The sequence below is a fragment of the Sus scrofa genome, chromosome 18, assembly GCF_000003025.6.
Source record: "Sus scrofa isolate TJ Tabasco breed Duroc chromosome 18, Sscrofa11.1, whole genome shotgun sequence".
NCBI classification, from domain to species: Eukaryota; Metazoa; Chordata; class Mammalia; order Artiodactyla; family Suidae; genus Sus; species Sus scrofa.
In genome coordinates, this window is record NC_010460.4 from 50,334,205 (window position 1) to 50,357,765 (window position 23,561).

At 54.0% G+C, this 23,561-nt stretch overlaps 1 protein-coding gene across 4 annotated transcripts in view; it reads right to left on the minus strand.

Moving 5' to 3' along the window:
* Positions 1 to 23,561, minus strand: part of RAMP3 (receptor activity modifying protein 3) — a 46,963-nt gene that overhangs the window by 14,410 nt on the left and 8,992 nt on the right. Inside the window, exons 3-5 of one of the 4 annotated variants that reach the window (XM_021078511.1) lie at positions 13,460 to 13,615; positions 8,831 to 8,945; positions 704 to 836 (exon numbers count right to left, since the gene is read on the minus strand). In XM_021078511.1, the coding sequence (XP_020934170.1) occupies positions 704 to 836; positions 8,831 to 8,945; positions 13,460 to 13,495 (284 nt within the window). In that variant the 5' untranslated portion in view covers positions 13,496 to 13,615. 4 annotated transcript variants of the gene reach the window in all.

Below are 23,561 nucleotides of genomic sequence, written 5' to 3' on the forward strand. Positions count from 1 at the left end.
CCACTCAGAGGAGTGGGGGACACACAGCCTGGGGGGGTCCAGTTGGAAGCGCTAGCACGGTTGGTGAGGGGAGTAGGGGCCTGAGGACGGACCTCCGAGCATGGGGAGCACAGACGCTGTGGACAGAACGTGGGCAGGCTGCGGGCAGGGTGTGAACAGGACATGGGCAGGGTGTGAGCAGGCCGTGGGGAGGGTGTGGGCAGGCCGTGGGGAGGGTGTGGGCAGGCCGTGGGCAGGCTGTGGGCAGGGCATGGGCAGGGAGTGGACAGGCCGTGGGGAGGGTTTGGGCAGGCCGTGGGCAGGCTGTGGGCAGGGCGTGGGCATGCTGTGGGCAGGGAGTGGACAGGCCGTGGGAAGGGTGTGGGCAGGGCGTGGGCAGGGTGTGGGCAGGCCGTGGGCAGGCTGTGGACAGGCCATGGACAGGCCGTGGGCAGGGTGTGGGCAGGCCATGGGCAGGGGGTGGGCAGGGCATGGGCAGGGCGTGGGCATGCTGTGGACAGGCCGTGGGAAGGGTGTGGGCAGGCCGTGGGTAGGCTGTGGGCAGGGAGTGGACAGGCCGTGGGAAGGGTGTGGGCAGGCCGTGGGCAGGCTGTGGGCAGCGTGTGGGCAGGGAGTGGACAGGCCATGGGCAGGGTGTGGGCAGGCCGTGGGCAGGGAGCGGGCAGAGCGGGGGCAGGCCCAGCGCCTGAGCAGGGGCACTCACACGATGAACTCCGACAGGTTGCACCACTTCCAGACCTCCACCTTCTTCATCATTTCGGCGAAGGTCTTGCCGCAGCGGGGCAGCATGGCCAGCATGCGCTTCTCGTTGCAGCCGCTCACCGGGGGACACTCGCCTAGAGGGCAGACGGCCGTGAGCACTGCTCGGAAGGCTCGGGGGCCCCGGAAGGGCTCCTGCGGACGACGTCCCCCAAGGCCACCTGGGCTCCCCCTCCCCTTGGCCTCCATGCAACCCGGGAAGGTTGAAGCCATGCAGAAAGAGGGACCCACAGGGGGGTGTCACTGAGATTGGGCCAGAGGGGCAGGGCCTCCCAGTGGGCATGGGAGGCAGAAGGCAGGGGGAGGGCAGCACGCAGAGAGACGGAGTCCTGGGGGCGGAGAGGCTGAGGGCAGACGGGTCCCAGCAAGGGTGGGGGCGGGGAGCAGCGTCCATGGCTCGAGGGTGAGAGGCCCTGGAACATGTCCCGAGAAGGATTCCAAGCGTCTGATGACAGTTCCGGGCCTCTGGGCAGCAATGGAGGCCCCTTGAAAGTAAGGACGCCCCACCCTGCCAAAGTCACACCCTTGAGCTCCAGGAGGCCAGGGGCTGAGGGCTGTAAGGACTTGTGGTCCATCTACAGGGACCAGTCCTTGAACTCTCTTGGGGTCTGGCAGGGCCCCTGCCCCAGGACTCCTTGTCACTCCCACAGGAGAACACCTTCCTCCCACCAGGAATGCCCATCTGACCCTCAGGATCCCCCCAATTTCCAGGGGTCAGGTCCCCGCCTCGTCAACTTGCCTCTCATGACCCCCAGGTTTGCCTTCCATCATGTAATCAAGAGAAAGCCCTGCTGTGAGTGTCCCGGCGCATGTATGGTGTATACATACATGTGTACATCTGTGTGTGTGTACATCTGTGTGTGTGTACATCTATGTGTACACTGCCCATCTCGGGGGGGGGGTGTCTGCGCGTTGTGTGTGTGTGTCTATCTGCCCTGTCATGTGTATCCCGGTGTATGTGAATATAAATGTATATATACCGCCCTGCCATGTGTGTCCTGATGTGTGTATGTGTGTGTTGTGTCTACATGTATGACTATGTGGGTGTGTTGTATGTGTATTTGTGCATGCGTGCATGTGTACACTGCCCTACTGTGTGTATCCTAGTGTGCGTACTGGTGTAAGGATAGACGTATAGATCAATGGAATAAAATCGAGAGTCCAGGAATCAACCTTCATTCTAGAATAAAACTATTTTCTGCAAGTGTACCAAGACAATTCACCAGAGAGGTTCACCAGATTGTGGCCTTTTCAACAAATGGGGCTGGAGCAACTGTCTATACACATGCAAGAGAGAATGAAGGTAGACTTTATCCTCGCAGCATACACAAACATTAATGCAAAACATACAATAGATCTAAATGTAAGAGCTAAACTATGAAACTCTTTGCAGCTGCATTATCCACAATATCTAGAAGTAGAAACAACCCAAATACCCACCAAGGGATGACTGGGTAAACAAATGCAGGATATCCTTATAGAATATGAGAGTTCTATAAAAGATCTCTAGATTCTGAATACAGACTATTGGTTTCCCATAAAAGAATGAAGTACTGACACCTGCTACGATACGGAGAAACCTTGAAAACATTATGTTCAGTGAAAGATGCCAGTCGCAAAATATTGCAGGTTATATGATTACATCTAGTCAAATCTACAGAATAGCCAATTCTACAGACAGAGGCAGAGTGCAGACTAGTAGTCGCTTAAGGCTGAGGGGGTTGGTGGAGTGGGGCATGGCTGCTAGTAAGAGTCCGGAATGTTTTTGGGGTGATGAAAATGTCCTCATGCAGCCTGTGGTAATAGTTGCAAAATTCTCTGAATGTACTTAAAAAAATTGAACTATATACATCAAATGGGTGAACTGTAGTACTGAGTTATATCTCAAAAAGCTTTTTTAAAAAAATTAAAACATTTGGGAGCTCCAGCTGTGATACAGTGGATTAAGAATTCAAAGGCAGGAGTTCCCATCATGGCTCAGTGGTTAATAAATGCGACTAGGAACCATGAGGTTGAGGGTTCAATCCCTGCCCTTGCTCAGTGGGTTAAGGATCTGGCGTTGCCGTTAGCTGTGTTGTGGGTTGCAGACACGGCTCGGATCCCGCATTGCTGTGGCTCTGGTGTAGGCCAGCGGCTACAGCTCCCATTCGATCCCTAGCCTGGGAACCTCCATATGCCACGGGAGCGGCCCAAGAAATGGCAAAAAAAGACCTCCCCCCCCCAAAAAAAATTCAAAGGCAGCGGCTCAAGTCACTGCAGAGACACAGGATCAATCCCCAGCCCGGCGCAGTGGGTTAAAGGATCTGGCATTGCCAGGCTGTGCCATAGATGGCATCTGCAGCTCAGATTCAATCCCTGGCCTGGGCACTTCCATGTGCCGCAGGTACAGCCATAAATAAGTCAATAAATAATAAAATGAAAGTTTTTAAACATTCAAAAGTTGAAAGAAAGTATTACCAGCACACTGAAACTTCAAATAATATTTAAGAATATCCTTGAGGGAGAAAGAAGTACCATGGAAGGAGATACTGATCTTGACAAAGGAGGAAGCGCGCGATAACGTACGTAACCAATTGTAACTACACGCGTCACGTATAAAACTCGCTTCTCAATAGTTAAATCTCCTTAAAAGGTAACTGACTGTGAAAACTGAACCAACAAAGTATCGTGGATTTACAACTTCAGTTTAAATAAACTGTATGACAGCAAAAACGTAAAAGTCAGAATGGAAGATTCTCGTGCTATACGTGAATTGACATAATATCACTTAAAGACGGACTGTGAGACGTTAAAAACACACACTATAAACCCTAAAGCAACCAAAGCTAATAAAGAAAAGGAGGAGGCAGAGGAGAGGAAGAGAATCCCTCCCAACCCTGGACCTCAGTTTCCAGGTCTATGCCATGAAGAGAAGCATCAGAGGAACTCCAAGCCACCTGCTGGCCAAGCACTTCCTTGCAGTCCCTGCATCCCTGGGGTACCCGCTAGCCAGCTGCTGCACCTGGGCCCACTTGAGTCCACAGAATCCAATGGGACAGGAGGTGGCTCAACAGCAGGACAACATGACTCCTATTAGTGACAAAAACTGTGACCGTGCCACGTTCGCACACACAGACTAGCATGGGCACTCTCTGGGGGCGCTGTAAGGGAGCCCTGGGAGGCACAGTTGCTAGCAAACTCGTACATGTTAAATGCTAAACATTTATTGAAGGTCTAAGTCATTTTTTTTTCTTTTTTTATTACTCAAATGAATTGATCACATCTGTAGTTGTATAATGATCATAACAATCTGATTTCACAGGATTTCCATCCCACAGCCCAAGCACATCCCCCCACCCCCCAAACTGTCTCCTCCGGAGACCATAAGTTTTTCAATGTCTGTGAGTCAGCATCTGTTCTGCAAAGCAGTTCCGTCTGTCCTTTTTTCAGATTCCACATGTCAGTGAAAGCATTTGATGTTGGTGTCTCATTGTATGACTGACTTCATTTAGCATGATAGTTTCTAGGTCCATCCATGTTGCAAAAAATGCTGGTATCTCATTCTTTCTAATGGCTGAGTAATATGGTCTAAGTTATTTTTAAGATAAAATACTGGAACATTGATTGCTAGATAAGTCTGAGTTTACCTTTGTTTGTTTTATGAGAAAAAAAAGCTAAAGATGTTTGGGCTTATTAGACACACGTCTGGTGCCATTTTAAAGAGAGAAATTATGCTATAAAACACGTATGTTTGGGGGAGGTCCCTTCATGGCACACCAGAAATGAATCCAACTAGTATCCATGAGGATTCGGATTCAATCCCTGGCCTTGCTCTGTGGATCAGGGATCTGGCGTTGCCGTGAACTGTAGCATAGGTCACAGCAAAATACTTGGATCCCGCGTTGCTGTGGCTGTGGTGTAGGCCAGCAGCTGTAGCTCTGATTCGACCCCTAGCCTGGGAACTCCCATGTGCCCTGGATGCAGCCCTAAAAAAAGAGGAAAAAATAATTTTATCCTAGAGCTGGCTGTTTCTAGATGGGAAAAAAATGAGAGACAAACATATAGATACAGAAAGTTGTGGAAGGTTTATGGGAAAGAAAATTTTGGAAAAGAGTTCTGTGCATGGTCAGAACGGATTAATATTAGATTGAATCTAATGAAATAAATAAATTTTGTTATTAAAAGTAAATACAAGACTAGAGCTTGGTTTTCTCTGTTAAAAGAACAAAGTTTTCATGAAATATTGAGCTGCTTTTGACAACAGGTTGCAAGTTTCTTTCTCTAGCTAACTTTGAGTTTCCCAAAGAGCCCCTGAGGTAGCTAAGAAAGAAATACTAAACTAAGATTATTTGGTTCTTTAAACCACATGGAAAACAATATATGAAAAAATTTCTGAGTTCCCACTGTGGCACCGTGGGTTAAGGATCCAACGTTGTCTCTGCAGTGGCTTGGGTTCAATCCTCAGCCCAGCACAGTGAGTTAAGGATCGAACGTTGCTGCCGCTGTGGCGTAGGTCACAGCTGCAGCATGGATTTGATGCCTGGCCCAAGAACTTCCATATGCCATGGGTGCAGCCAAGAAAGAAAAAAATTCTCTGGTAAAGCTGTCACAGAGTATAGCTACTCATGGCATGTATCACTGCTTGAAGCACATGTACAAAGTTTGCATGACAATTTGGTAATTGATATCACCAATTACCTGTACTTGGTTATTATGTCAGGAGTTTCCCCCCAGTGTGAACACCGAGGCAGACACATAGACAAAAAAGGAGGCCTAACACCAAGACATGGTGAACCCAGAGCAGGCAGCAACCACAATCAAGGGACAAGTATTGGGATCATTAATGCTTTCGACTGAAAGATTTGCAATCAAAAGGGGGAAATGATAGAAGAAATTTTCACAGATTAAGGTATGGGGGGAGTTCCCATCAGGACACAGCAGAAACGAATCCGACGAGGAATCATGAGGTTGCAGGTTTGATCCCTGGCCTCGCTGAGTGGGTTAAGGATAAGGCATGGCCATGGCTGTGGTGTAGGCCGGCCACTGCAGCTCCAATTCGACCCCTAGCCTGGGAACCTCCATATGCTGCAGGTGCGGCCCTAAAAAGTAAAAACAAACAAACAAAAAAGGTATGGAAAGGTCATCCTGGTTTACACATGATTTAATGGGAACTTCAGGCTAACCAAAACAGCCTGTATATTACACATACAATGTACATCTGCTTTAGCCACTAAGGGAAAAAATACAGAGATGCATTTTCATTACTATCTTCATTGCAATATGTCTACTAATTTTCAAATGTTTGTCCAGGTGCTCTGACAAAGCAATACAGAAAGAAGTAACGTTTTCATAATACAAAATATTGATACTACACTTGGAACTGGGAACTGTTTCCAACTCTGTGTCCACACCCCAAATTGAGGCAAGACCACACCCTGTTTCAGCAGGAAATACCTAGAGCAATCGTCACCCCGTTTCTGCAAAGATTCAGGAACAGCTCAAACAAAAATGGAACGAAAACCAAACTCCACTGCCAAGTTTATGACTAACCTCGCAATCCAAAATTTTATTCGCTTTCATGTTCCGCACCTGTGCCTCTTCAGGTGGGGGGATATCACCGAAAAGGAAGGACTGAAACCTACCAGGACCCTGTGGGGCCCCTCAGGTACCAAAGCCCAGAAGGCTTTAGTCTCCTGAGACCTCCCCAGAGTCACAAATAGCCTGGCTCAAGAATGAATGATGAGGAATTCCCATGGGGCCCAGCAGGTGAGGGTCCGGAGGTGTCACTGCAGAAGTGTCACTGCAGAGGCTCAGGTTACTGCTGTGGGGCAGGTTCAATCCCTGGCCTGGGAATTTCCACATGCTGCGGACACAGCCAAAAAAAAAAAAGAAGAAGAATTAATGATTGAATCACTGAAAGGATGTAGACATGTAATGACAAAAATAGCAGTTAAGCCTACAGACTGGTAACCGTTCAAAGAGCAAATCAGCCATTTAGTGCTTCCAGAATCTTTAGTTCCTCTCTGAAGAACATAGATAGCAAGGTCCGGTGTGTGATGCACATTCCTGAGTTGTTTTGCAGCTGTTAAAACCACCACCAGAGGGAAAAATCTAACTGCGTGATGATCAGACTGCAGCCATGACATAAGCTGCTCCATTTTGAGCAGTGCTGCTCTGCACGTAGCCCCCTAGCTGCATATCCTTGAAGTTTTCCTTTAAAAGCTCTTGCCCTCTGATTGGCAACTCAGAGATGGTTTGGGGAGGACGCTAGTTTGCAATCTTCCTAGGTTGCCAGCTTCCTGAATAAAGCCTCTTCCCCCCGACCCCACCAACCCTTGTCTCTAGAACATTGACTTTTGAGCAATGAGCAGCTAAACCTTTTCAGTTCCAGCTCTGGGTGGGAACACACATAGAAGCTCAGAGGCAGAGCCCAGCTGAGCAGACTGCTGCTGGACCACACTACCCCAGACCAGATTCCCCCACTTTACACAGCCCAGAGGCAGCTCAGGGACAAGCAGGGTGTCAGGATCCAGAGCATAGGCAGCCAGCAGCCCTGGATCCTCCTTCTAGAGGCAGCAGCTTCCAGGGCTGATGTGGCCCCCATCTCCCCCATGACAAAGCAGCATGTGACCTGCCTGCATCTCCCTCACTCATTCCGAGCCAGCTCTTGGGGCCCTCACTCTGACCAGGCAAGCACTGGATTGATGTCTGCTGAGAAGCTGGCCTGGCCCCATCCTGGCTCCAAGGGAGGGGGATACTGGGATGGAGACAAGATGAGGTGGCCTCCAGAACTGTGCCAACGTGGCCCGAGGTTATTAAGAGAGATTTCTGTCTTGGTCCTTGCCCTGTGAGGACAGCCTTAGCTTCCCTCGAAACCAATCAGAAGATTCCTCCTCCAAGGGCTTTGCATTCGAAGGTCACAGATCCTGCCTCAGTGTGCTCCTGCTTTCTGGAATCACCCATCACCCTTGCCTTCAACCCAAAAATCCAGCTGACCCTAGGGCTCTAACACCGGAATATGAAATGAAGTCACACCTTCTTCCCCCCAGACACCTTCTGGAAAGGTAACCTAGAATTCAAGATGTCAGTGAGCTGATGCAGCCTTTTCCAAATGCCAGATGGTCAAAGCTGACAGTGATACTGCAAACAAGCCCAGTTGTGCATCTTACAGTCAGAGAGGCCAGTGAGGGCAAGGGAGCATCCCAAAGGACCTAGGGGACAGTGCCCTCCCCAAGACAGGGCCTGGGATTCCTGGCCACCAAGCCAGGGATCCCCCACCCCCACCCCGCCGGACCCACCTGCTTCCCCTCCCAGAGCCGCCCAGGCTCAGACCCTGCTCTGCAACCCAGCCTCACCTCGTCTCGCCCAAGGAAGCCCTCCCCAAGCGCCCAGACCCTGTCACTTGTTCTTAGATGATTTCTTTAGAACGATTTTGCAAAGCAAGCTTTTCATTCAATCCATTCCCTATTTGTGAGCCATGCCTCCCCCCAGGAGTGGTGTTTTCTAGCTTAGAAGGGGTCTGGGAGGTAAAACCTCAGAAGGCTGCCCCCTGCCCCCTCCAGCCAGACACACGCACACACATTTACACTGAAGGACCGTCCTGGAAGCGGACAGGCACCGCAGGGAAGGTCCAGGCCTCCCGGTGCTGGATTCCTCTCCTCCACACCCCCGTGCATGGCGCGCACGCACGAGCTCAGGACAAGGAATGCACTGCCTCACAGGGGGAGAGATGGGCACGCCCGCTATAGGAGGTCGCGCTGCCGTGGCGACCCTAGCCCCCGGGCAGCAACGAGGGGGACATCGCAGCTGGGAGCAACAGGCCCAGGCCCAGCTCACTGGCGATGCAGAGCCCGAGGGAGACCCCGCGCCTTCCGTCCTAGTCTGATCCGTCGCCATCAGCTCGAGAGGAGCCTGGGGACAGAGCCCCGAGTCACCCCTCGCCCCTCCGGAGCAGGACGCACGGGGCTCGCCCTGGTGGGCTCAGGGGAGGAGGTGCAGCCAGGTGCGGGTGCGGGAGGACGAAGGCCGAGCGGGTCCCCGTGGCCCCCGAGGAGGTTGGGGCGCCCCCGTGCCCGACCCAGCATCTTCTTACCGCAGAGCAGTAGCAGCAGCAGCAGCAGCGGAAGAAGGTGCCGGCGCCGCGGCGCTGTCGCCTCCATGGCTAGCCAGCTGTGGCGCGCCGTCCAGCTGCGGCGGGAGCAGTCCAGCTGCGGCAAGCGATACAGCTGCGTCCCCGCTGGGGGCGCTAGGGGCTCCCGGAGGCGGAGCTCAGGCGGGGGGGTGGGGCCGCAGAGAGCCCGCCCCCAGGAGGTGCTTTGCCCCCGGGAGGGGCTCCCACCCCAGGACGCGCTCCCACCCCAGGACGCGCTCCCACCCCAGGACGCGCTCCCACCCCAGGACGCGCTCCCACAACGAGGATGCACGCCTCCCCCCGCCTCAGCCTCCCAGGGGCCCTCCGTCGGGTCGTGCTCCTCCGAGATACGCTCCCCCGCAGGACGCTTCCTCCCCTAGGATACGCCTGACCCCCCAAGACATGTCCTCCCCCACAGGGCAGTCCTTCCCCCAGGAGGCACCCCCTCCCCGGGGCAAGCCCCCTCCTCCTGCTCCAGGGGCAAGGCCCATGCCAAGTTCGCGCTTGTGGGGCCTCGGCGTCCGGCGGGGCAGGGGGACCGGAGAGGGGTGGGCAGCCTGGCAAGGAGCAGACGGGATCCGGCAGGTGCACCCACCCTTACCCCAGCCCGCAGAAGGGCTCGGGGAGGTGTCTGGAGAGGGGGTGCTGTGCAGCGCGGGGGGACAAGAGAGACTGGGAAGGGGGGAGGGGGTGCGGAGAGGGAGCCCCCCTGAGGAGGGAGCTAGCTGGGAGTGGGGGAGTCCCTGTGTGCCGCGAGGAACCCTCATGGTGAATCGTGACTGACTCTAGAGTTCCCGTGGGCCCCAATCCTTGCTGGGGGCCTCCCTGCGCTGGAGCCTTTGCACCCTCCGGACCAGAGGGGATGGGGCACAGACAGGTGCACACACCTACACTTGCACACACACCACTGCCCATGGCCCGGGTCCTCAAGCCCTGGTGCTTGCTCTGTGCTTTCTGAAGGCCTCGGGGGACAAAAGAGGGCCTGGAGCATGACTGGGTGTCCCTAATGACCTGACCTAAAGAAGTGTCATGGGCTCTGAGGGGAGGGAGGAGGGACTCAGGATTCTCCTACCATGGGTCACGTAGCCTGGTTTGGTCGCCTCTGTCACTCATCCCCTAGCACAGACCCTGGCCCCCATGGACATCTGGGCACTTTGTCACCTGGTGGGGTGGAAACCCTTCTGCCCTGCAGTGCTCAGAGACATGCTGGTCTGAGGGCTCAGGGAGCAGGGCTGGGAAGGTAGGACCCCCTCAGGGGTTGACTGCTCTTAGCCGGAGCATCCATCCCAAGTCAGAGGGATGAGCAGGAGGGATCCCCACCTGGCCAGGGCCTCCGCCTCTCTGAGTGGGGGAGGCAGGAATTAACCCGGCCTGGAAGGCCGGGGGTGTGGGAGGATTCTAGCGCAGGCGTTGCTGAACAGCTGCCTCGCATAAGCCCTGCTGACCTTTCCTGCATTAGGAAGCCCACTTAATAAGGGATTTCTGCGCTTATTCTGCTAAGAACCAGAATTATTTCAAGGAGGAATTAAAGCTAATTAAAATTGACCAACCAGCCTGCCCAAGGTGGTGGGGAGCACAGATGCAGGAATGACCCAGAACCTCCTGTGACCCAGGCCTGGCAGGGGCTGCAGGCTCCATCCGTGCATCCTGCCAGCCACCCTTCTCAGATGCCCTGCACCAAGAGAGACAAACCAAGAGCAAGTTCAGATGTCACCAGTGTCCCAGGAGGCCACAGGATCACGGAGGCCCACACCACTCCACAGGAGAGGTGAGGCCAGACCCCACAGATGGTTGCACACAAGCAGGCTGGGACAGGAGGGTGGGTCATCAGAGGGGGCCAGACCAGACAGCACCCTGAAGTCTGCCCCCTGGGGCCGTGCTCCGCACACCACCAGTACTTGGGAATGAGCACCCTGGGAGGCAGCGCTGGATAAAGTTTCTCCTCTTTCCAGGATGCCCTCCCCTCCCCCATCCTGGCTCTGATGTCCCTGCAGGTTCATTCCCTGCACCCCCACCTCCATGCAGCTCCTCGGTCTCCCACAGCAAACTTCCCAGGGCCCACAGGCTGCCCCATTGCCCCTGTTAGAAGGAGTCCATGAGAAGCAAGGCTCTAGCTCCTCTCCCCTGTGCCCCCACAGAGCAAATGACTGCTGGTGCAGGTGGTTTTTGTGAGAAGGGAAGATGCACAGACATAGACCCAGCCAGGCTCCATTATATCCAAAACACAAGACCCTCAAGGAGCCTAGCATTTTCCATCTGAAGCTGGAGAGAATAACATCCCTGCCCCATTCTCAGGACAGAGGTGAGGACAAAGGAGCCTGTGCTGAGCCCACAGCGGGATAGAGATGGAAATTATGGAAGTGGAGGTGGTGGTGGAGGTGGAGGTGATGGTTGAGGTAGAGATGGTTCAGGTGGAGATGCAGGTTGGAAGTGGCAGAGGTGGAGATGGTGGAGACCGTGAAAATGGTGGTGGAGGTGGATGTGGAGCTGGTGATTGAGGCAGAGATGGTACCGGTGGAGGCAGAGGTGATAGAGGTGGGGATGATGAAGATGGTAGTGGATGCGGTAGAGGTGGAGTTGCTGGTGGAGGTAGAGATGATGGAGATGGAGATGGTGGTGGAAGTGGAGTTGGTGGACATGGTGGAGATGGTGGTGGAGGTGGAGTTGGTGGACATGGTGGAGATGGTGGTGGAGGTGGAGTTGCTGGTGGAGGCGGAGATGGTGGAGGTGGCAGAGGTAGAGATGATGGACAGAGTGATGGAAGTGGAGGTGGTGAAGGTGGAGATGGTGGTGGAGGTGGAGTTGGTGGACATGGTGGAGATGGTGGTGGAGGTGGAGTTGCTGGTGGAGGCGGAGATGGTGGAGGTGGCAGAGGTAGAGATGATGGACAGAGTGATGGAAGTGGAGGTGGTGAAGGTGGAGATGGTGGTGGAGGTGGAGTTGGTGGTTGACGCGGAGATGGTACAGTAGAGGTGGCACGAGTGGAGATGGAGGTGGAGTCGAGGAGGACCCAGATGGCCGCAGCTGGCTCAGAAAAGCCCAGCAGCCTCATCTGACTCCTCCTTGCAGCCCCATCACCTGAACAGGTGGGAAGACATGGTTATCAGACGCCATCTTCTCTAGCAGGCCTAGAGGGTCCTCTCCTCACTCCTGTCTGGCCGCAGGCCACCGGATGGAAAAAGAGCAGATATGTTGATTGAGGAGGGGCCTCTGCAGGCTCCTGGGACATGTGCCAGGTCCTCTGGGAAACCCAGGCACTGGATGGGCACAAGAGCCCCTAAGACAGGCACTTCCTGTGTGGCTCCTGGAGGGCCCAGGCTCCCTGGAGCAAGCCAAGCCCTCAGGAATGAGCCTGAGTGGTGTTGCTAGCCTGCCGGTGACCTGACAGTCAGTGCCACCCAGAGGGCAGCACGGAGTGGGGGCTGCTTTCCACCTATACAGCTGGACCCCAGAGTCTGAGACCCAGCGAGAAGGCAGCTACCCCTGCACCTGGGTCTTCTCACCTGTGACATTCGGAGGCTCAGTTCCACTTACATGTATGATACACCAAGGCAGCACCTGGCCCCTGATGTACTCCCCCAAAGATGTGGCCCCCAGGAGTCTGCTGACCGGGTGCCCCTACAGCTGTGTCCTGTCTCCCCACGTAGACCGTCCCGTCTCCCTTCCCAGTTCTCTGTATCAGCCTCTCCTGTGCCAATTACTGCATAGCTTCCCTCTCCTGACCAGCCCTGACTGACACAGTGTTATATTTATTCGGTCATTTCTCTTTCTTGTAATGGTTTTAAGAGTAAGTTCTCTCAACAGTAAAGTTCTCCTGTAGCTCAGCGGTTAACCCTCCACTGCAACAGCTTGGATCACCGCTGTGGTACAAGTTCAATCCCTGGCCTGGGAGCTTCCACATGTGGCCTGTGCAGCCAAAATAAATAAATAAATAAATAAATAATTAAATAAAGGCACTTCTAAGTGGAGGGCTTGTGAGCAAATGCGATCAGAGAAACGCGGGCCATCTCAGCCCCACGCATCTCGCCCAGGAGCCAGCAGGAGAGGAGCCGAGCCAGGCTCAGGGAGGGCCCTCTCTGGAGGTTTCCCTGCAAAGCCCTAGACCTTGGGAGACTTGACTGGAGAGGCCCGAGGAGCAGGGCAGGCGCATCGGTACTTGGCGCCCCCTAGCGGTGAAACATTGCGTCTCCATCCTCAGTGAAGCAGAGAAAGTGACACCCGCATTTGAAGTGGCAGCGATCTGTCTACACCGTAGGCAGGAAGGAGATCCTCTGACACTCTGGTTTCCCAGAGCCCCAGGGCTCAACCCTCTGTGTGTGGTTGTTGCTGCTGTTGTTGTTGCTGCTGCTGCTGTAGTAAAACACACATCATAAAATTTACCTTCCTATCCACTTGTCCGTGTAGCGTTCAGCGGCATTGAGCAAACTTGTATGTTGTGCAGCCATGACCACCATCCATCTCCAGAACTTTCACCTTCCCAAACCCTGCCCCCATGAAACACCAACTCCCCCTTGCCCCCTCCCACAGCCTCTGGCACCCATGAAGTGTCTCTATGAATCTGACCATTGGGGACCCCATAAGTGAACTCACGTCTGCCCTTTTGTGACCGGCTATGTCACTTAGCATCACCTCTTCCAGGCTCCTCGTTTTGCAGTGTCAGAAGTTCCCCTCCTTCCTGAGGCTGAACACTATTCCACTGTGTGACACACCACCTTCTGCTTAGCTCTACTTTGCCGTCCGCATCCTCTGTAAGTGAACAAAGCAAGCTTCCTTTCGTTTAATTCCATTTTTGTCAAACCTATCAGAAAATGTTTTGGGGAGGAGTTCCCGTCATGGCGCAGTGGTTAACAAATCCGACTAGGAACCATGAGGTTGCGGGTTTGATCCCTGCCCTTGCTCAGTGGGTTAAGGATCTGGTGTTGCCGTGAGCTGTGGTGTGAGTCACAGACGCGGCTCGGATCCCACGTCGCTGTGGCTCTGGCGTAGGCCGGTGGCTACAGCTCTGATTAGACCCCTAACCTGGGAACCTCCATATGCCATGGGAGTGGCTCAAGAAAACGCAAAAAGACAAAAAAAAAAAAAAAAAAAGTCTTGGAGTTCCCCCTGTGGTGCAGTGGGATCATATCTGGCATTAGTGTGGCTGTGGCTGTGGCAGTGCCTACAGCTCCGATTGGACCCCTAGTCTGGGAACCCCCACATGTCTCGGGTGTGGCCCTAAAAAAAGTTCTGGAGGGCCGCACTGCCCAAATTCCAGGGGAGGGCGGCGGTGATCCAGGCTAAGGCGGAAGTGGCAGAGGTGGGACCAGGAGCAAGAAAGCTGCCAAGCTCCCCTGCTTCCATGGCATATTTATCCCCCCTTGATGTTTCCTGGGGGGCAGGGAGGGGGCCATCTCCCCAAACCCCCCTTCTCAGGCTTGAGAGGTGTGTGCCTTCCCAGGACCTGAGGCAGCACATCCTCAGCCCAAACCCCCCCTGCTGGACCCTGGACCACGCCCTCTCTGAGTCCCCCTGGTCCCATGTCAGGACACCCGCAGGTCACAGGTCTCAGTCCTCACGGCTACAGCTCTTGCAGCCCCTCAGATGCGGCTGTGCTCCCCCCTCCTGGAGCAGAGGAGAGGCGTCCCCCTCACTGCCTGCCTCCCTCTCCTCCTCCCTTAAAGTCACCTCTTTTCCCACGTCCCGACTTTTCCACCATAAATGAGCTTCCCTTTTCCAGCCGGAACATGACAAATATTCCATGCGACTGCACATTAGTGATGGCAGGCCTGATCCTTCAACAGCAATAACCTAATCACTTGATCGGTGACCTGATTTGCATGAAGTCCCTCCATAGCACGCGGTGGAGCCTGGCTTGTCCGAGTATTCTGGCCTCATAGCCCAGCCCGCTCCCCAACACACCCCTGGGCCTGAGATGAAAGGGCTGCTGTCTGTCTCCTGCGGGACAAGTGCTCCTGGCACACGATATGCACACAAGGTGTATCTGCTGGATGGATGGATGGACGGATAGATGGACGGACAGTGGCCATGGACGGCCCACCCTCTCCAGCTGGCAGGTCACTCAGCCTGTCAAAACTTGTGAGCAAGAGTGACTTCACACCTGCATTTTGAGAAGCAGCTGGAGGAGGGGCCCTGGACCACAAGCTCTCAGGGAGACGGAGGAGGAAAAGGCAGTGAGGAGTGGGAGTGAGGCATTTAGGGATAACATCGGCAGGACTTGGCCAGAATCCCCCAGTGTTCTGCCCAGGCTCAGTGGGTGGAGGTGCAGGCTTAGCAGGAGAGGGCCTGGCCAGACCTCAGAGGAAAGACAGGGCTGGCTGGAGGTGGGCCGTGCAGAAACCCCAGCAAAGCGGAAGCTTGGTGCCTTCAGGACCTCATTGAGAGGCTGAGCGCTGGAGGTTAAGCCAGCGAAGCACCAAGAAGGGATGCCAGGGTTGAGAGGAAAACCAGGCGCACAGTGGGCACAAAGGGACCACACATCACAGGGGGGAGGAGGCTGAAGGCTGGGGACGCCCACAGAAGTCGCCACAACTTTGGCAGGAGCTGATTCAGAGGCAGCTCGTCTGCCCTCCCTGCCCTGAGCCTGGAAGGGGTTGCTGCTGAGGCACAGGCTGGATCCCTGGCCCAGTCCAGTGGGTTAAGTATCTGGCGTTGCCTCAGCTGTGGCATAGGTCACAGCCATGGCTTGGAGTCGATCCCTGGCCTGGGAACTCCCATATGCTGTGGGTGCAGCAAAAAAAAAAAAAAAGAATGTGTGTGTGTGTGTGTGTGTGTGTGTGTGTGTAACTAAGTCACTTTGCTACACAGCAGAAATTAACACAACATTGCAAAACAACTATACTTCAATAAAACTTTTTTTAAATTAAATTAAAATTAATTAGGAGTTCCCATTGTGGCTGAGCAGTAACAAACCCAACTAGTATCCAGGAGGACATGGGTTCGATCCTCGGCCGCACTCAGTGGGTTAAGGATCTGGAGTTGCTGTGGCTGTGGCATAGACCGGCAGCTGCAGCTCCCACTCAACCTCTAGCCTGGGAACTTCCATATGCTGTGGATGTGGCCCCAAAAAGACAAATTAAAATATAAAATAAAATATAAAGATAAAGAGTAACATCAGAAATACAGCAGAGAGGAGTTCCCATCCTGGTGCAGCGGAAACGAATCTGACTAGAAATCATGAGGTTGCGGGTTCGATCCCTGGCCTCGCTCAGCCCGTTAAGGATCTGGCATTGCGTGACCTGTGGTGTAGGTCACAGACAAGGCTTGGATCTGGCATTGATGTGGCTGTGGTGTAGGCCAGCAGCTGTAGCTCCGATTAGAACCCTCGCCTGGGAACCTCCATATGCCGCAGGTGCAGCCCTAAAAAGAAAAAGAAAAAGAAAAAAGAAAGAAAGAAAGAAATACGGCAGAGTGAAAAACTCCCTTTGTCTCTCCCCTTCAATCTACACCAGTAAAACATCCAATTCGACAAAGGTTCCTCCTAACACAGCAGGACAGAGAGAATGCCCGCGTCAGTACATCTGAAGGTGGGTGGTTTGGAACAGAGGAGGCAGAACCCAGGGAGCAGTGGGGTCGGTGCCTGCGGTGCTGGCCCTCTGACCAAGGCGGCTTCAGAGAAGCCAGGAGCAGCAGGGGAACCAGCACACAAGAGTCAGGCCTTCCAAGTGCACAGGTGCCCATGGCCACAGATGCCTGGGCAGCAGGGGCAGTGGAGCCTTCCAGCCACTGAGGCACCCACTACACCCGCCCCCCCACCGGCAGGGATGTAGCCGGTGAACCTTACAACAGAGGCACAGGAGAGATGCCTGTGGACCCGGGCGCCCCCTCCCATCGTCTCCCTCTCCAACAGTGGAGCCTGTGTCTCGGGGATCCCAGGCACAAGGGAAGAGCCCACCTGCCCAGGGATGACAGCAGCTCTGTCAGAAAAAAGGAAGCAATGACCCCAGAGGCACAAGAGTCAACAAAGAAGGCACAGAGCCACGCCTCTTACAGAAACTGCAGTGGAAACTGGAAAGGGCTGATTCTCAAGTATGACCAGAGGCAGCTCAGCTAAAAGAGAAACCAAACACTGTGTGACAGCGCCCCCTACCGGGGAATAAATGAAAGGACTCTAACTTTTTTGGGGGGGTGGGAATTGCACATTTTATTTACTATTTATTTGTTTGTTTATTTTTTGGCCACGTCTGCAGCATGAGGATGTTCCCAGAGCAGGGATTGAACCCGAGCCGCAACAGTGACAACACTGTAAAGGACTCTAGCTTCTAACCCATCTTTTGCGCGCGCGCATGTGTGTGTGTGTGTGTGTGTGCGCGTGCACATGTCTTTTTAGGGCCACACCCACCGCATATGGCAGTTCCCAGGCTAGGGGTCGAATTGGAGCTTCAGCTTCTGGCCTCCACCACAGCCACAGCAACACGGGATTTGAGTCGCATCTTCAACCTACATCGCAGCTCACTGCCATGCCCAATCCTTAACCCACTGAGCGAGGCCAGGGATCAAAACCTCATGGATACCAGTCAGGTTCGTTACCACTGCGCCACCATGGGAACCCCCATAAGCTGTCATTTAATATCAAATGCATCAGCAAAGAAAGAGTTCATCAAACAACATGAAGAACCACAGTAATACTACGCAGAAAGAAAATGACAACTCTCCCGAAACCAGATTAAAGTCATGAAACAATTGCATCTACCTGACAGAGAATTCAGAAGAGCTGCCATGAAGAAACTCAAGGAGATACAAGAAAACTCAGCCAGGCGGTTGAATGAGCTCAGGAATAAAACTGATGAACAGAAGGAATACTTTACCAAAGAGACTAAAACTCCAAAAAAGAGCCAAACAGAAATTCTGGAGCTGACGACCTCAGTAAATAAGATGAAGGATGGATTAGCCCTGGAAATAGAGCAGAGCCTGGAAGAGAGAATCAGTGAGCTCAGAGACAGGAGTCCGGCAATGATACAAGCAAAAGAGGAAGAGAAGTAAGATTTTTTTTTTGTCTTTTTAGGGCCGCACCTGCGGCATATGGAGGTTCCCAGGCTAGGGGTCAAATCGGAGCTGTAGCTGCCGGCCTCCACCACAGCCACAGCAACAAGGGATCCTTAACCTACTGAGCAGGGCCAGGGATCAAACCCACGTCCTCATGGATACTAGTCGGGTTCGTTACCACGGGGCCACGAGGCGAACTCCTGGACTCTCCTCGCTCTTGGCCTCAGTCCCTTCACCGAGCAGGACGGGCCTGGGTCTCTATCATGTGTCACTGTCTGACAGCACTGCCCCACGTGACCCCTGGGACCATCCACACCTTAAGTCCGCAGTCAGCCCCCAGGCCCCTGCCCGTGAGATGCCCGCCAGGGTATACCTGGGGCTAGAGGGCCACATCTCATTCACCACTGTCCCTGGCCAGCCAGCCTGGACGAAGGGTGGATAAATGAGGACGCTGCATAAGAGTGACACCCTGAGGGCCCAGCCAGCCAAGCCTTCCTCCACCGTCCTGCCCACAGCCCCTGGAGCCTACCCTTTGCCCTGGAGGTCCTACCAACCCAGCAGACCCCACCCCCCAACCGACCAGGAGCCTAGGGGGCCATGGCGCTGCTGGGACAAGAGGAGAAGGGTAATGAGCCCCTGTGAAACTGGTGCTCCAGGTGGTCACAGCTGGGCCTCGGTTCCCGTCCATCCTGGCACACCAGAGCCGGGGGAGGGACAAGGCCTGCAGGTCTGGGAAGAGGACAGGTGGAGGCCCGGTGGGGCCAGTAAACACCCCCAGGGCCCAAGAACACTGCGTCCCTGCTCCAGGGCTGGTGAGCTCAAGGAACATCATTCCTGGAAATTTCTAGCCCTCGGGGCCGAGCACCTGCCCCAAGGCCTGGCCCACCAACACCTCTCCCTGCCCAGCCCCGCCAGACCTGCACCCCCTCCTGGCCAGGCCTTCGGGCCCCAGGCAGTTGGGGCGGGCCCCCAGCCCCCTCCAGGTGAGAAGCGCAGTCCCATGGCTGCTGCATGAAGGGTTCCCTTGGAAGCTGAGGAAACGGGTTAACGGTGGTGGCCTGCCAGGTAAGTGACCTGGTTCCCCACCACTGATGACATGCTTTCCAGAAGTCTTGCGGGCATGAGAGAACTCGGAGTCTCTGTGACTGCACCACACCTGCAGCACAGCCCCAGTGACACAAGATTGTGTAGGGGCGTTGGGGACAGTCAATATATCTACAGAAGGATGTGGTATATACAGAGGTGCCTGCAGAGGAAAAACCAGGTGAAGCTGAACCAAGACGTGCCCAAAGAAGCCCCCAGTCATGTGTGATTTGTTTTCTTCTTTGAGCTTTTCTGAATTGTTCAAGTTTTCCACAAGATGTACTTGTGGGTTTTGTAATGTAAAAATTTTGAGGAGTTCCCACTGTGGCTCAGCAGGTTATGAACCCAACACAGGATCCAGGAGGATGTGGATTCACTCCCTGTTCTTGCTCAGTGGGTTATGGAGCCAACATCGCCATGAGCTGTGGTGTAGGCTGCAGGCACGGTTCGATCCCACGTTGCTGTGGCTGCGGCATAGGCAGGCAACTGCAGCTCTGATTGGACCCCTAGCCTGGGAACCTCCATATGCCGTGGGTGCGGCCCTAAATAAATAAATAACAGAACACAGTTGGGTTGTTGGTATTTAAAAAAAAGAAAGAAATCTGTAGAGAGCTTTCATTCATGTGTCACTTCATGTAATCCACATGCCTACCGATCGTGAGAGATGCTGCTGCTGCCTCCGCTTCATAAACGGGAAACTGAGGAGGGCACGTGTCCAGGGAACAACCTGAGGTCACACAGCAATAAGACTACGGCCTGAGTCCCAGGAACAGCCCTCTTCCATGAAGGGCTTACCCAGGGGCCTTAAATCCTGAGACTTCAAATCTTAGGCAAGACTTCAATGTTAGCCAATGCATTTGTATTGATCAAAAAATACATTCTGGGGGTTCCCACCATGGCACAATGGGATAGGTGAAATCTGCAGCATCGGGAGGCAGGTTCGATCCCCACCCGGCCTGGTACAGTGGGTTAAAGGATCCAGTGTTGCCAAAGCTGCCACGTAGCTTGCAACTACAACGTGGATCTGATCCCTGGCCTGGGAGCTCCACAGGCCAAGGGTCGGCCAAAAAAGAAAAAGCAAATCTGAGGTGTCCCCTCAGCGGGTTAAGGATCCAGCATTGTCACTGCCGTGGCTCTGGTTACTGCTGTGGCCCAGGTTCAATGCTTGACCCAGGAATTTCTGCATGTTCAGGCATGGCCACACCACCCCGAGAGTCCCAGCTGTGACCGTGAGGATAAGAAAACGCCAAGGACAGGAATCTCTGCTAATGTGCCGAGCACCGGGCACCGAACCCTCACAACAACCTGGTCCCAGAGGTATCATCACCACCTCTGGCACCGATGAGGAAGCAGTAAACAGACACTCACAGAGCTAGCAGTGCCTGGACACCCCAGGCGTGGACTCGAACCTGACTCTGAGCCTCGTCATAGAAAAGGCATTCACACCATGCCTCATGCTTATTGGACTTCACCTCCCTGGGTAAAGGAGGGAAGTTTTAGGGGAGGGGGCTAGTGATAGGATCATGCCAGTGGGTGGAAGCTCAGCTGGCCAGAAAGGGGCCCCTGGTGCAGCCCCCTCCTGCTCCCACCTGTCCACAAAGTTCCCGAAGAATAAGGGAGCTGTCCCAGACACTGGGACACCTGATCAGTGAGACAGAAGGGAGCCCTGACCGCAGGGGACTTACACTCAGGAAAAACAGACAATAAACAGGAAAATCAATGAATGATCAAGGTCCTCCAGAGTCAAACAGGTGTGGTAAGGCAGCCGTCAGCGGCCCGGGTACCAAGAGAGCCTTGGCAGGGCAGAGCCGGGGAGAGAGGCGACAGCGAGCGGGAGGGCTTCCAGAGGACCAATGGGGGAGGCTTTGCAGGTGCCAGGCTTCCTGCTCTGGGCAGGGGTGGGGGTGCTGTTCCCCAACAGAAGAGATTCTGGGCACCCAGGAACCAGTGCCCAGGCTGTGCCCATCCCGGAAAAGACGGTCACTCTTGGGAGGGGAGAAACCAGGGCAGTGAGGCCGAGGGGCAAGTGTAGATGTGACCCCAAAATGGGCAGAGCAGGAGGAGCAGCGGCGGCGGAGGGACCACTGGGCAGGGCCAGGGGAGGAGTCAGGACCGAGGAGGGAACGGAAAGGAGGTGAGGCGGGTTGAGGGGCACCTTTCCATGGAGGCCAGACTGTGCAGAGGGGGAGACCATGGCAGCCCAAAGCGGAGGGAAGAGGACTCAGAAAGAGGCCCGCTCTTTTAATTTTTTGTTGTTGTTGTCTTTTTAGGGCCACACCCGTCTCCAGGCCAGGCGTCGAATCAGAGCTGCAGCCGTTAGCCTACGCCACAGCCACGCCAGATCCAAGCCATGACTGGGACCTACGCAACAGCTCACGGCAACGCCAGATCTTTAACCCACTGAGCGAGGCCAGGGATCAAACCTGTGTCCTCATGGATGCTAGGCAGATTCATTTCCACTGAGCCACCATGCGAACTCTGAAAGAGGCCTTCTAGCACACAAAGTTCATTTGTCTTGCCCAGAAAGAAGATGCAACGGACTCCCAAACCCCTAGAATTCCATATGTATGAAAGTGTCCCCAAGCTCTCTAACTTCATACTCAACAGAACATTTTTTTTCTCTTTTTACAGCCATACCTGCACACATGGAAGGCCCCGTGCTAAGGGTCAAATCGGAGCTGCAGCTGCAGCTGCCGCCTCCGCCAGAGCACTCGGCAACATCAGATCCTTAACCCGCTGAGCAAGGCCAGGCGTCAAACCCACATCCTCATGGAGATGAGTCAGGTTCTTAACCCACTGAGCCACAATGGGAACTCCTCGACAGGACACTCGATACGATGTGGAGCCTTGCGAGGGCGGGGCAAGGCATGTGACATGTGTGTCCACCCTTCCTGGCCACCCCAAGTGCACCCGGCATTCGTGATGTCCCATGTGACCCCAACTGGAGAGGAACGGACATCCTGGGTCCCTAGGAGACTTCAGACACAGGGAGGAGGCAGGGGCGTCTAAGAACCCCAAGGGACCCAGAACGCCCCTCCCCCTTCCAATGAGGCTTCTTCCTGTAGGACCAGCCAGTTACACAGAAAATGAGGACAAAGAGAAAGGGACAGACAGAAAGAGCCCTCCGCTCCTTCTCTTTCAGCCTTGCAGACTCCGGGCCGGCTGGGTGGAGTGCAGACAGACTGTGCAGGTAGGCAGCGAAACCAGGAATACCCTCAGCAGCACTACTCAGCAACAGCCCGAGCAGCCGTCGGTACAGGAAGGGCGAACAAGACGTGGTCCAGCCGCTCGGCCGAGCAGTGTCCGGCCATAAACAGAAAGGAAGCGCTGAGCACGCTCCCCTGGGACGCCCCCTGAGGACTCGATGCTCACTGAGGGCCAGACACAAAAGGACGCACAGGCCACGGTTCCGTCTACATGCAAAGTCCAAGACGGGCAAACCCACAGAGACAGGAAGCAGACTGGAGGTTGCCAGGCGCTGGGAGGCGGCGAGCAGTCACTGCTAACAGACACAGGGCTTCCTGGGAGAGGAATGAAATGCTCTAAAATTAAAGAGTTAGTTGCAGGGAGTTCCGGTCATGGCTCAGCAGAAATGAACCTGACTAGTATCCTCAGGGATGCGGATTCGACCCCTGGCCTCCCTCAGTGGGTTAAGGATCCAGCATTGCCGTGAGCCGTGGTGTAGGTCGCAGGCATGGTTCAGATCCCACATTGCTATAGCTGTGGTGTAGGCCGGCAAATGCAGCTCCAACTGGACCCCTAGCCTGGGAACCTCTACATGCTGAGAAAAGACAAATAAGGAGTTCCCATTGTGGTGTGGTGGAAACAAATCTGACTAGGAACCATGAGGTTGTGGGTTCGATCCCTGGCCTCGCTCAGTGGGTTAAGGATCCAGTGTTGTTGTGAGCAATGGAGTAGGTTGCAGGCGCAGCTTGGATCCTGCATTGCTGGGGCTGTGGTGTCGGCTGGCAGCTGTAGCACCGAATCAACCTCTAGTCTGGGAATGTCTATATGTCGTGGGCACAGCCCTAAAAAGCAAAAAAAAAAAAAAAAAAAAGACAAAGAGTTAGTTGCACAGTTCTGCAAACTAAAAACCACTGACTTGTACACCAGTGAACTTTATGACATGGAAATCATATCTCAGTAAAAAAGAAAAATAAGATAAAATCAAGAATGCAAATTTTACCCTCTTCAACATAGAAACACACCTAGAAGTGTGCGGCCGTGAATGAAAACCAGACCTTCAGGCAGTGTCTGGCCTCACCCTTCGGGCACAGGCAGGACCATGGAGGGTTAAAGGGGTTTTGTTGACGGGAGAGGCCCGTCTGACAAAAGTCAATCAGTTCATTGTATCAGGAAAAATAAAAGTGCTTCCGAGGACACAGACTCCTCAGAACAAGAATGCGTCTGAAAATAAAAGGAAAAGAGGTGAAGAGAAAGCTGCTGGGTGAGTTTTGTGCAGAATGAAATACACGTGCCTGTCCCAGCCAGGGATGTGAAGTGGGTGATTTCGGTGATTCTGCATAAGAGTTAAATGCTCCTGAGTTTGCATTTCAAGCGGCATTGCACAACATAAAGACAAACGGTAATAATAGAAACATTTAATTTTTTTTTTTTTTCATTTTTG